Genomic DNA, 13,408 nt, shown 5'->3' on the forward strand with positions numbered 1-13,408 from the left:
GAACATACACGGGGCAATGACATTTTTAATTAGTGCTGCACATTTTGTTCGGTGAATGCTCACGTCCATGTCACAATCTGTGCAAATTATTTCCCCCAAGCAATCAATACAGCGTACAGACGTGTGACATGCCACATAGGTTGCGAGCCGAAGCTCTGTCATTTGGCTTTTGGTTGATGATTTTACTACTGTGAATCCAATATCCGTTAATCTTGATGATGAGAATGGTTTAGCATTCCTTCTATGCTTTTCTGTGCGAGCATGCTGCATAAGGTCTGCATGGTGTGCTCTTATTTCTGCCTTACAGAACCTGCAAAGAGCCTTACTGTTATCCCCTGTAACGGGACGAATCCAATCCTTGAGCTCTTTCTGCCTCTCCCAGTCAGGATTGTATTTTTTCCCATACTTCGACCACTTTGTGGACATTATGCCAACTCTCACTACGAACCAGTAGGCCTACTACTATCGCAAAAACTCCGTAACTTGCACTAGCCAGATCGACTTTGTTGTTGAGATTTACCCGCGTGACGTTAGAGGTATGATGCACGAATGAGCTTGCGTGCGCAGTAGGCCTAGTGCGCGAATGAGAAGAACTGATTGGACAAACAGATAGATAGATAGATAAATAGATAGATAGGCTACTTTATTGATCGCCAAGGGATTAAATCTTAACTTAATAAATATGCCTACTGTTGACCAGCCTACAAAAACGTGAAGCACAGAGTCGCGTATTATTTTTGGCATTAAGCAACCAAGTTTCTAAAAATAAGCCCAAAAAACCGCAACCCGCGACTCCACATTTTTCCAAGCGACTTCTCGTAAATACAAGCCCAAAGTCGCGTATTATAAGCGGACTTGGCAACTATGAGCACTCTACCATCCCTGTCCATTGTGTGACAGCAACTGTTCCTGTTTGAGGAGTTGCGCTTGATTGGCTCATCCAGCTGTCCAGTGCACAGCCTATAGGCCTACCTATTTCGTGGCCACAAATTCTACTATTTCGTGGGAATGAATTAATATTTTGTGGCCACAAATTACCTATTTCGTGGGAACGAATTGCTATTTCGTGGCCACAACTTATTATTTTGTGGGAACAAATTGCTATTTCGTGGCCACAACTTATTATTTTTTCCCCATATCCGGGGCTCCTTAGTAATGACACTGTATATGAAATTAAGCTAAACATTTCATGACGATATCACAAGATACTTTTAAGCGGGTTGGGGATCACCATTGGATTACAATTGGATCACATTGAGTCAATTGATTTACCGGATTGATTATTTGGAGATGATTAAACTTGTATGGTAACTAGATCTACCACACTGGGGCGCGTTTCCCAAAACCATAGTTGCTAGTCCTAATACGTTAGCAACTTTGTTGGTTGCAATGCAATTTCCCATTGCCAACCAACTAAGTTGCTAACAGGTTAGCTACTATGGTTTTGGGAAACGCGCCCAGGGCCATAATCGCGAAGGCGACAAATGTTTTCAAATGTACGTCCTCGAACGGGCCCTACTTTTCGGATCATACTGTAAACCAATGGCGTTTCAGGTCGTTGCGCCGCCCCCGTCATTCATAATAATATGGCTGCTTTCTGCAATGTGTGTCTCTGCATATTCGTGCTGTGAACTTCCGAAATCAACACAGTGGTGAAAGATTGAACGGCTACCAAATATGTCAGCTCTTCTTAAATTAAATAGATTGTACAATCTGTCAAGATACACTGTGCGTGTTGCACGACCACATTTGGCCTGTCTGTACCACACGGAGAAGGGGGTGTATGGTTACAGACCCAGACAGAAGGACTTGAGTTCCAAAGTCGTGACAAGCGACCATATCTCCGCGCTAAATCAAGGTCAGTGTGGACATAACATTTAAAATGACAGGTTATTATGAATATAATGGATTGTTACCAAATCTGAGTCATTTTTAGGCCACGAACATTTATCTGATGTCACTTCTGGTGTGCAATGCAACAGGTTGTTGTTGCAGTAACGCTACGCTAACGTTATCCAGTCTCGTAAGATGTGTTTTCTGACCGTGGCATTAACACACAAATGTACTAGCTTACTACGATGCGTTATCTTTGCATTCACAAGCTCAGTGTTTCAGTTGTGTTGTGAGGGTTAACTGGCAGCTGATCGTGTTGAATCGTGCATGAACAGACCATGGACTGGCACGACTGGTTGAGGCATATCGAGCACATGGACATAAAGCAGCCAGGATTAACCCATTGCTTCCTGATGCGCCGGTGCTGGACACCGTTCCCGAAATCAGCGCGTTAGATGGGACTCTTCAGGGGCCCCTCAGGACAAGTGGTGAGCACTAGTAGTTGTAGGTGACCTTAGAAATTTCTGTAGGTTAAATGTTCACTCCCTAGCTGACTGATTTATAAAAAGATTTTATAGTACTTGCTTCAAAGTCTGCATATATCTTCATGCGAGTTAACTAAAGATTTATGAAATAAACTGAATTGGCCTAAGAGTAAAAAGAAAAAAGACCTTATATTGGAATCAACTGAGATGTGGTGGGTAAGAAATGACCAGGAAACCCATGAACGTAGTTTTAGGTCCATCCTATAGATATCAAAATGTATGTGTGTGTGATATTCTGTTTCATGTCATCTATTTATTTATGGGCATCTTTGTAGGTTTGCGTCACTTTGGGAAAGCAGAGGCATCACTGGAAGAAGTTCTTGCTTACCTGAACCAAACCTATTGTGGGCAGATCTCTGTGGAGATCAGCCAGCTGGAGACTGTGCAGGAGCGGGAATGGATCACAGACCGATTTGAGGAGCTCAAAAAGGAGACCTTTTCTACAGAGGAGAGACGACAGCTGGCTCAGCTTATGCTTGAGTCCCAGGTAAGTCACTGGGATGTGGAAAGTGACAGGTTTTTCACCAGGCAGCAGGATAAAACAGCACTGTCTGTCCTAGATAGGGGTTTGAAGGTAACATGGCATTAATCTGATGGTTCTGTCGTTGGTCCCTTTTTTTTGTCTCTGCATGTGAAACGTTAGGAGTTTGATAATTTCTTGGGCACCAAGTTTGCTACTGTGAAGCGGTATGGAGGCGAGGGAGCGGAGAGCATGATGGGATTCTTCCATGAGCTATTCCGTCAGGCGGCGTACAGTGGTGTGACTGATGTGATTATGGGTATGCCTCATCGCGGACGCCTCAACCTGCTGACGGGACTCCTGCAGTTTCCACCCGAGGTCAGTAGAAGCAGGGGAAGCACGCACTGCCTCAGCGTTGCTCATTACTATAGTAACTGGATGCAACTGCAGCTTCATGGTCTAGATAGATAGATAGAGAAGACACTTTATTTATCCCCAAGGGGAAATTCAAGGAATTTGAATCATTCAGTCTGTCATATCATCTCTGCAGCAGGAGCTCACATAATTGATACTAAGTGTTGCAGACACTTCGTTTTAAGTGATTTCCTTATCTGCTGTGGGCTGGTCTGAGGTCTGCCTCACTCCGATGTGGCTTTGTGTGTTTCAGCTCATGTTCCGCAAAATGCGTGGCCTTAGTGAGTTCCCAGAGAACTCTCCCTCCATCGGTGACGTGCTCTCTCACCTCACTTCCTCTGTGGAACTGGACTTCGGGGCCGGTCACCCAGTCCATGTCACCATGCTGCCTAACCCATCTCACCTGGAAGCCATCAACCCGGTATCCCAGGGCAAGGCACGCAGCCGACAGCAGCTCAAACAAGATGGGGATTATTCCCCCGACAGCACTGCCCGGCCCGGAGACAAAGTCATCTGCCTTCAGGTACATCGTTACCACAGTGGTTTTCAAAGTGGGGGCCGCAGCAAGTTGGAAGGAAAAATGAATAATATAAATAAATAGTAAAAATATTTATTTTTTGCTTTTATTTTTTTATTTAGGAATTTCCTATCATTATGAGTGTTGTAATAAAATACCATTATAATAATTTGTCATTTATCTGAACATTATAGAATCTTTCTGATTGGCTGGTATTCAAACACCTTCATCATCACGTAAACTGTCATTGTACCCCTGTTAAAGTCTATATCATCCAGCTAATTAGCTGGCTGGCTAGCTCTGCTAAAATGGATACCCTTTTGAGAGTAAAGTCAAGAGAGGGAGAGATATTTTTCAAGTTATGGATGAGTATTGAGGCAAATGGTCTCGTCATGGTCATCATGGTCTCATCATGGTCTCATCATGGTCTCATCATCTCATCTGTCATATCATGTGTGCACTGTATAACAAATTCCCTTTTGCAGGTACATGGAGATGGCTCATTTTCAGGCCAAGGCATTGTGCCAGAAAACTTTACACTGTCAAATCTACCTCACTACAGAGTTGGTGGGAGTATTCACCTCATTGTAAATAACCAAGTGGGATATACCACTCCTGCTGAGAGAGCGAGATCATCGTTGTATTGCAGTGATGTTGGTAAGTTAAAACAAAAAGTTTCTGTTCAAGTATATTTTACACTGGACTGCTGATATGCTGCAACAAAGAAGGATTAGTGAACTGATTTCTGGGCAACTCTTCCAGGTAAGATGGTTGGCTGTGCTGTGATACATGTAAATGGTGACGAGTCTGAGGATGTTCTTCGGGCAACAAGGCTTGCAGTGGAGTATCAGCGGAAGTTCCGGAAGGATGTGATCGTTGACTTGCTGTGCTATCGACAGTGGGGACACAACGAGTTGGATGAACCATTTTTCACCAATCCAGCCATGTATAAGATCATCCGGTATGCAGTAAGCTTATCAGTGAAGTTTTGCCGCAATGATCCATTGTTGATCCATTATACCGTACAATGATACATACCGTACAATGTAAAAAGTAACACTAAGCAACAGTTCGCCACTTTTTGAGTTGAGCTATGCTGTTATCAGGCAACTAGTTTTGATATCATCTCCAAATTCACTTTGATGGTACATGCTCATATGAAGGCCAGATAAACAGCAGCCATCCAGGAATATGCTCTTCTGCATCCAGGATTATGCTGTTCTGCATTCAGGATTATGCTTTTCTGCATTCAGGGCCTCACCACACCACAAAAATGAGGGAGAGTCTGTCCCTGCACAATTATTGTTGACTATATGGCGAACACCCATAGGCGTATATGGCGAACACCCATAGGCAAGCTGCGGGCAGTGCCAATAAGCTGCGGGCAGTGCCAATAAGATGTGGGCAGTGCCAATAAGGCTCTGGTGGTGTTTGCAGTGCCAATAAGAATCTGGGTGGTGTTTGCAGTGCCAATAAGGCTCTGGTGGTGTTTGGTAAAAGTGTGCATGCCTTTTAGGGATCTAGCTCACTAGTATTAGACCAAAACTCACATATTGCTGCATTACCAGTAAATGACGTGTTGAAAAGACACTATAATTGTAAACATGTTGTCTTTTTATCTACAGTAAAGCATGAGAAGTACATACAATTGTTTACATGAACACCAGTCAGTATAGCGGAGTATGTATGAATGTCAATAGCTTGTGTTGTTGGTAGCCTTGAGTAAAAAGACTGATACAGAAAATATCCTCATAAAGAAATTATTATTAATGGTCCTTTTCCATTCCCTGTCATTTTCCAGGGCAAGGAAGAGCATTCCGGACTCGTATGCGGACCTGCTGGTGTCCGAGGGCCTGATGACCGAAGAGGAACGAGGTCAGATAAAGACCACCCACTACAGCATGCTGAACGAGCGGCTGGCCAACATGACTCTGTACAGCCCGCCGTCCACCAATCTGCAGGGCCGCTGGGGGGATCTGGTGGAGCCCCAGGCTCGCATCACCACCTGGGACACTGGCATCGCTGCGCCCCTACTGCAGTTTGTGGGAGCCAAGTCAGTGGCCATCCCCGAAGAGATTCATCTTCACAGTCATCTCAGAAAGACACACATGCAGGTTTGTGCTTTCGGAGGCCATGTCCTTGAAGTAAATTCACAGTGTATGAGGTCTCTGATAAACTTTAGAGGAATCAGTCGTTACAAAGAAACAGAAGAAAGAAACCTGCTGACATGGAGAAATGTTCCAAACAGGCCCGGCTGCAGAAGCTGGAAGAAGGAACCAAGCTGGACTGGTCCACTGCTGAAGCCATGGCTTTTGGCTCACTGCTCTGCCAAGGTATGTCCTGTATATGATATCTCCCGATCAGACTATAAAGAAGGAAAACAAAACATATAAGGCCTATTCACACCAAGAACGATAACTATAACCATAATGATGAAAGCATTCACACTGAACAAAGTCTCTCCTTGTGTTAATAAATGTGACGGTTAAAATTCGATGGGTTCTGATTGGCTATTAGCTTTTTATCGTTCTGAAAATCGCTCTGAAAGTGATCCCCAACGATATCATTCTTCATGTCGTTATCGTTATAGTTTATGTGTGAATGTCGTCATTCATATTAACAAGAACTATAGTTATTTATAGTTATCGTTATCGTTCTTGGTGTGAATGGGCCTATAGACTGTATGTTAACAATATGGTTCTTTACACTATTAATCGTGTTCCAGATGTGGAGGTACTCTGCTGTACTTGTCCAGCAGCATTGCGTGGTAGTCCGTGATCTTTGGTTGTTGATTTTTGTCTGGACGACCCCTCCACAGGGTTCAATATCCGTATCAGTGGGCAGGATGTTGGGAGAGGCACGTTTAGTCAGCGCCATGCCATGGTGGTTTGCCAGGAGTCCAATGACATGTACATCCCACTGAATCACATCGACCCAGCGCAGAAGGGCTTCCTGGAGGTCAGTGGAAAGCTCAAAAGACCTACATCGGAGTTTGAACATTGTTTATCTTCTCGGTTTTGAACTGATCTTATTTTTATAGTGGAATGCCTTTGATGTTTGTTTGTTTGTTTCTAGGTCTGTTTCAGTATTGAATGCTTTGATGGATATGATGTCCTTTTGTTTATAATAACAATCTTCATCGTGTGTGTGTGTGCACCAGGTGTGCAATAGTCCCCTGTCTGAAGAGGCAGTGCTGGGATTTGAATATGGTATGAGTATTGCCCAGCCCATGCTTCTGCCCATCTGGGAAGCCCAATTCGGAGACTTTTTCAATGGAGCACAGATCATCTTTGATACCTTCATCTCAGGAGGTAACCATAGTTTATAAAACTCCTTCAGCCATGCAGCCATACCATTTTGTTTTGGGTGTTGGGACTATGTGTAATGCATACTTTGAAATGACCATGTGATTGATTAATTGTTGTAGAAGTAGTCATTTAAAGGTGCTCTAAGCGATGCTGGGTAATGTCACTTCTGTTGACTTTCAGACAAAACCGAGAGCTACATTGCTACTTCCTTCCCCTCCCTCCCGTGCTGCTCCCGTGCAATTAAAACTCTCCTAAACGTGCATCTCGTCTGTGTTTTGCTGGAACAGTTATGTTTTTATGAGCTAGGTTTGCCCAGGTTTTTTTTGTTGCCGTTTTTGGAGCCTGGGCTGTCCACAGAGATTGCGTTTTGTTACAGTGTATTCAGGACACAGACAGCTAGCGGTTGGTTAGGTGATGTTTGCAGTAAGTGAAATAAAATGTTTTGGCCTAAAAAACATGTGGCAACCCTTAGAGCACCTTTAACAAAACCGTTTGTTAAATGTAGTCATTTAACAAAACCCATGTAAATATTTGGTTTAAACTTGGGTTTCCCTGAAAAGACTTGTATGTTCATATGTAAGTGAATGGCATTCTTCTCCAGGTGAGGCGAAATGGCTGCTGCAGAGTGCCATTGTTATCCTGCTGCCACATGGCTATGATGGAGCTGGACCTGAGCACTCCTCCTGCAGAATTGAGCGTTTTTTACAGGTGAGGAGACTGTCAGGTCTCTAATTATCTCACCCACTCACTCGTTCACAAGCACATACAGTATGGGCAGTGATGTCTCCTTTCACTGCTGCCCACGCCAGTTCAGGGGCCTCATTTATAAAGGTTGCTATGCACACAAAAAGTTGCATGAACGGGGAAATATGAAATATGCAAATGCACATGGTGTGAAAAAATAAAGATGCACATTTCTATGCATCCTGATGGTGAGATCACAAAATAAAGGTCCCTGACAGATGGAAAAACATTTCATAATGTTACTACCTCTGTGGATAGTCATCATTCCTTCCTTCCTTCCTTCCAACAAGGTATGGAGCCAAATATGCCTACACATTTTCACTAGACCGCCTGCCACCTAACTAAACCTTAGTAATATGTCCCTTAATAAGTAAGGGATAATGGACGACACGGTGGTCTGTTCACAGAAGTTAATGCACGGTCGAGGTTGTAAAACGGCCCCGACGCGAAGCGGAGTGCCGTTTAAACCTCGTAAGTGCATTAACTTCTGGATTTCTTCCGACACATATCAACTATTTTCTCAACTTGCAGGACAAACTGCCGTTACTAGTTCTAAATGGATGGTTGCTACGGCCAAAGGCCAGTCGTTAGTTCTATCTCTCCCGTTGTCAAGCGGGCATATCCCAAGATTCTGATGAACTTTAGCTTTGAAACATCGCTATTTTACTTAGCCTGCTGTCATCCATCTAGCTAAAAGCCACCTCCGTCATATGCTACAATGTTGCCATGTTCTGAACGTCTGCATTTTACAGCTCGGATGCAACGTGACAGTTCATTTAAACTTAACAACGAGTTCGGCGAATTAATATACAAGTGTGATACGGCCAAAAAAATGGATCTACTTCATAGGTGTGCAAATAACATACGGTTAATGGTCGTTCTAAATTACGTAGGACAATGGGAAATTCAACCAAGCAGTGGAATAATGTGAATTCTGTTTGTGGACTTCTGCTGACACTAACACCCGAGTCATTCTGTGTCAAATCAGACAAAATCCATTAAAATGGTTGCAGCACCAACTTTTGTCTAGTTTGTCTACACAATGTTTAGGTTCCATAACTAAAACATGTAAAATATTTTTGTTCAATTCTATTGTTTTCATTGTCTTTTTGCCCTTGATTTTTTACACTTTATCTTGGAGGCCATGTTTGGGCATTCATATATTAAAAAGTACCGGTATTATTCCTAGCCTGGCCAAACTTTGTAGAATGGAAGACAAACATGTTCTTAGTAAGATTGACTTATTAAATGTTCATCTGTTTAGCCTTTCCATTGAACCTGTCTTGTACAGTGTTAAGTGTGACCCAGCCTTTCCATTGAACCCGTCTTGTACTGTACAGTGTTAAGTGTGACCCGCCCTTTGGCGTTCATGTACCCTGGAAACTCCAGAGTTCTCGCAAGAGCACAATTTGAATTGTCTCCCTGAGACACTCTGGTAATGAGTAATGATGCACGTTACTTTTGCCACTTGTATTGCAGGGAGCCAATCACATTGGTGTATCTGATATAGGCGAGCAGTCGTAGTGTTATCCAATTGCGTTGAAGTCCGGAATCAGTCAGTAAACATTGGTCGTATTGTGTTATCCAATTGCGTGCAGAGAGATTTTCAAATGCACACTTGGTGCCGCCCCTCGAGTTGGGCCATTACATTATTCGTGGCCAGACCCTTAATCTTTCTAGATTACCAGGGTTTGGAATCTCCAGGCTAGCGTTCATGCATACCAGTCACCACTTATGTGCATTCTATGTACCGGTATTTGTCTATCTCCCAGATGACTGACAGCAAGGAGGAAGGTGTGGACAGTGACACAGTGAACATGTCTGTTGTGAACCCCACCACTCCAGCACAATACTTCCACCTTCTCCGGCGACAGATGATCCGCAACTTCCGCAAGCCTTTAATTGTGGCCGCACCAAAGACATTGCTAAGGTTCTCAGTAAGTCTGACTTTTTATATATGCATGTTTTTATATTATATATGCATGCATATGTTATATGTGCATATTTCTGTTCCCTCTCTCAATATACATAGTTTTATATTTCTGTATACAATTCTTCCACATGATTGAGGCTTCTTACAGCCCTTACTGAGGGGCAGCCGTGGCGTACTGGTTAGAGCTTCAGACTTGTAACCGGAGGGTTGCCGGTTCGAACGTTGACCAGTAGGCACGGCTGAAGTGCCCTTGAGCAAGGCACCTCACTGCTCCCCGAGCGCCACTGTTGTTGCAGACAGCTCACTGCGCCGGGATTAGTGTGTGCTTCACCTTACTGTGTGTTCACTGTGTGCAGAGTGGCTTGTTTCACTAATTCACGGATTGGGATAAATGCAGAGACCAAATTTCCCTCACGGGATCAAAAGTGTATATATACTTATACTTTCAATATGTAATATAATGAATCTGATTAACTATGTGTTAGTCTGTATATTTTTTCTGTTGCTTTTTTTGTGTGTGTGTGTGTGGGGGGTCTGTATGTATGAAAAGACTGATGTTGACTCAAACTAAATTTGGTCTCCTCCTAATAGGGTGCTGTGTCTAGCCTTGCTGACTTGGCTCCAGGAACATCTTTCAAACCTGTGCTTGGTGACCCTTCGGTGAACCCCTCCAGGTAAATCATCTGATCACAAACTATGAACTCTTCATGCAGCTGTAATGTGCTTTAGTGTTAAAACTAAGTGTCAGACTGGGCAGAGAGCCAGAAAGAACCATAACTTTGATCGTGTTCCCCTTATCTAAACAATTATGTCATGGTCTAATATCAGCTCTTCAAAAGGTACTTTTAAGTCTGTATGTTCCAAAGTCTGCGGGCCCCCAGAGGGGGTCAGGGAGTTACAGCAAGGGGCACGTTTTGGGAGCGAAAAAACGAGAATCCAAACAACCAGCTATAGGTCAAATTAAACTCGGCAGTGTTCTTACAGCATAGTAATTGGTGAATAACCTGTTTGGTGATGAGTTTGTAGCCTACTTTGTATTTTCAGAATATGGTTAGGGTCTACCATTTAGCTTATAAGGTATTAAGATGGCTAGTCATAATATTAATACAAGAAACATGGGCCTAACATTAACCAATCCAAAACAAAGTAATATTATTTAGTCATCCATCATAAAAAACACATTTGATCCATAAAGGTTTGATCGGTTTCATCAGGTAAGGGATGCTATTTTTATCTCATTGTCAAAGTGAGGCCTACCTTGACAAGTTCCAAATAACCACAGTTTTAAGTTATGTAATGCAAAGAGTTAATTTGAAATGAAAGAACATGACGTAATTCATTTAATACTAAATGCTTCCATTCAGTATTATTTCCATGAATCCTCGCGCTTCATATACTAGTCCAACCTGTAATTCCCACAGTGTCCAGCGGGTGCTGCTCTGCTCTGGCAAACACTATTATGCCTTGCTGAAGCAGAGGGGGACACTGCCTGCAGCGGCCCAGAACACTGCACTAATCCGGCTGGAGGAGCTCTGTCCTTTCCCCTTGGAGGCTCTGCAGAAAGAGCTCTCTAAATACACCAATGCCAAAGGTGAGAGACTATTTAGCCTCTTGAATGTTTTATGCTTCAATGAGTCATGTTATTTTGTTGTAATCATATCATCATCAGTAAGATTTATCCCAGACTATTGTTTGGATTATCGTGAAGTTTATTTACATGGTTAGAGTTTATCTGATTATACAGCCTTAGGTTATCTGGTTATGAGTAGCGTGGGTTATCTGGTCGTACCAATGTAGGTTAATTGTCAACTTCCTACTCACTCTGTATAACACACTTATTCACTTCTACAGAGTTTATATGGAGTCAAGAGGAACCCCAAAACATGGGTGCCTGGTCCTTTGTGAACCCAAGATTTGAAAAGCAACTGGCATGCAAGGTATATTCTCTTTTATATTGAAAGTAATATTGTTGAGAATGAAAATAATGCTTGAATCTGAGAATGTGAATGTGCGTCAAATTTCTTGTTTTGTAACTGTGACATAAATGTGTATCATTGAACACATGCAGAATGACTATTGTACCACCTATTCATTTCCACTGATCCATTTTCCATCTGCTGAATTGGTGCCCGCTGTTCTCTGGTCCTCAGCTGCGACTGGTCAGCCGACCCTCTCTTCCTGCTCCTGCTGTGGGCATCGGCATGCTACACAATCAACAGCAGGAGGCCATTCTCACCGCCTCCTTCAGCTGAGAGGCCTCCTCGAGGTGCACAATACAGAACACCTGCAAGAATACTGCACACAGTGGGCACTGAAGGGGACCTAATTTGACCTTCAGGAAAAGGACATCTTGGAATGTCGAGTTTGAGAAGAAGCTCTGTGTTCAACAGAAGAGAGATTTTTTTCAACTCTTTGAAAGTGTTCTTTCCCTATCCAGTTCCTTTGAATATCCATGGTTAATAAGATTGTTTTTTCTTAATATTTTGGTTGAAGGATGTTGAGAAGAATACTTAACTTCCCAGCATAACACAAACATGCATTAAGGGATCTTAGCTTCAGCCTACTGACTTCCAGGACATAACTATAGAAACGGATGAATAGTCTGTATAACAAATATTTTTTTTCTGACGGCACTGGGCACAATATCCTTCAATACGTTTATACAGCATAACACGGTTTAATAATAGCTTGGCCCCTCAATAGTACTCCAGTCTCAATAACAAAGTGACCAGTTTTGTCTTTGTTGTTAATGATGGGTATTAATTTAGTATATTATAGTGTAGGATAAATTATCATGCTGGAAGTAAAGTGTTGTCTATTTTTCAAAACAGGATAGTGTGAATAATTGCATTAACAAAACACAATGAAGTTCTTTTCTGAACAATTACACTGCATTTTGTGTATTATCAACAATATTGCCAGTTTACTTGTACGCAAAATAAATGAACTCCCATTCTGTTTTCACCAACCGCTGTTTAATTTGGTCAACTATGATCAACAAGTGTTTGTTTCACTTTGCAGGTACCATAGCCCATTGTATTGTCGATTGTGTTTTTAAAATAATTTGATTTTGTCTGTAATCCCTCTGTACTTGACAGATGTCACATGGTCATCAGTTGCAAGAGAAACTATATTTTTGACACACCTGCAAGTGGAACTCACATTCTTTTTCTTTACTTTTCCGTTCTCTGCCATGCTACCTCTACAGTCATCTTGCTTTTAGTAGTACTAGAATCAGTTGTCAACTTAAAGCCAAGTTATCAGGTCACCTACTGTATTAATTTTGATGTCCTCCGAACTGTAATGGCTCACATGTAGCCTACTGTCTCAGTGTGTTGACCTATTCACTGTAATTAAGGCAAAGGCACGCTGTCGTGGATTTATGATCATATTGATACCATGAATAATGCCTATACTGTGTCAAACACAGAAGAAAGTAGGCCTAGCCTAAGCAGTGATTAGTCAGCTTTCAAGGTATGATTTCTGACAGATTGCTTGACAGTAGGAAGGGACAGAAGATGTCGTACCTGTATCATTGAACACTTGCTGACTGTATCCTCGCATATTGAATGTCTTCGGTGCGTAGAGCGGTGCAATCACACTTACGGCTATTCACTTGGTGGCGTCATCCTTTAACATTAGAAATGCGCTGTG

At 42.5% G+C, this 13,408-nt stretch overlaps 1 protein-coding gene across 1 annotated transcript; it reads left to right on the forward strand.

The window, feature by feature from the left end:
• The first annotated feature begins 1,518 nt into the window (after positions 1-1,518).
• Positions 1,519-12,718, forward strand: dhtkd1 (dehydrogenase E1 and transketolase domain containing 1). Its single transcript, XM_048257861.1, has 17 exons — positions 1,519-1,858; positions 2,169-2,321; positions 2,654-2,865; positions 3,022-3,216; positions 3,506-3,775; positions 4,255-4,426; positions 4,532-4,730; positions 5,571-5,883; positions 6,018-6,102; positions 6,588-6,727; positions 6,930-7,080; positions 7,679-7,785; positions 9,594-9,758; positions 10,346-10,428; positions 11,176-11,345; positions 11,606-11,691; positions 11,905-12,718. The coding sequence occupies exons 1-17, from the start codon at positions 1,678-1,680 to the stop codon at positions 12,004-12,006; spliced, it is 2,784 nt and encodes a 927-aa protein (XP_048113818.1). The 5' UTR covers positions 1,519-1,677; the 3' UTR covers positions 12,007-12,718.
• Positions 12,719-13,408: the final 690 nt, after the last annotated feature.

This window comes from Alosa alosa, chromosome 11, assembly GCF_017589495.1.
Source record: "Alosa alosa isolate M-15738 ecotype Scorff River chromosome 11, AALO_Geno_1.1, whole genome shotgun sequence".
Classification (NCBI taxonomy): Eukaryota; Metazoa; Chordata; class Actinopteri; order Clupeiformes; family Clupeidae; genus Alosa; species Alosa alosa.

Excerpts from the sequence above, each read along its gene's own strand:
- dhtkd1 (XM_048257861.1), top strand. The coding sequence starts at position 1,678 with ATGTCAGCTCTTCTTAAATTAAATAGATTGTACAATCTGTCAAGATAC. Across the intron at positions 2,322-2,653 it reads GGGGCCCCTCAGGACAAGTG|GTTTGCGTCACTTTGGGAAA; the intron begins GTGAGCACTAGT and ends GCATCTTTGTAG. Across the intron at positions 10,429-11,175 it reads CCTTCGGTGAACCCCTCCAG|TGTCCAGCGGGTGCTGCTCT; the intron begins GTAAATCATCTG and ends TAATTCCCACAG.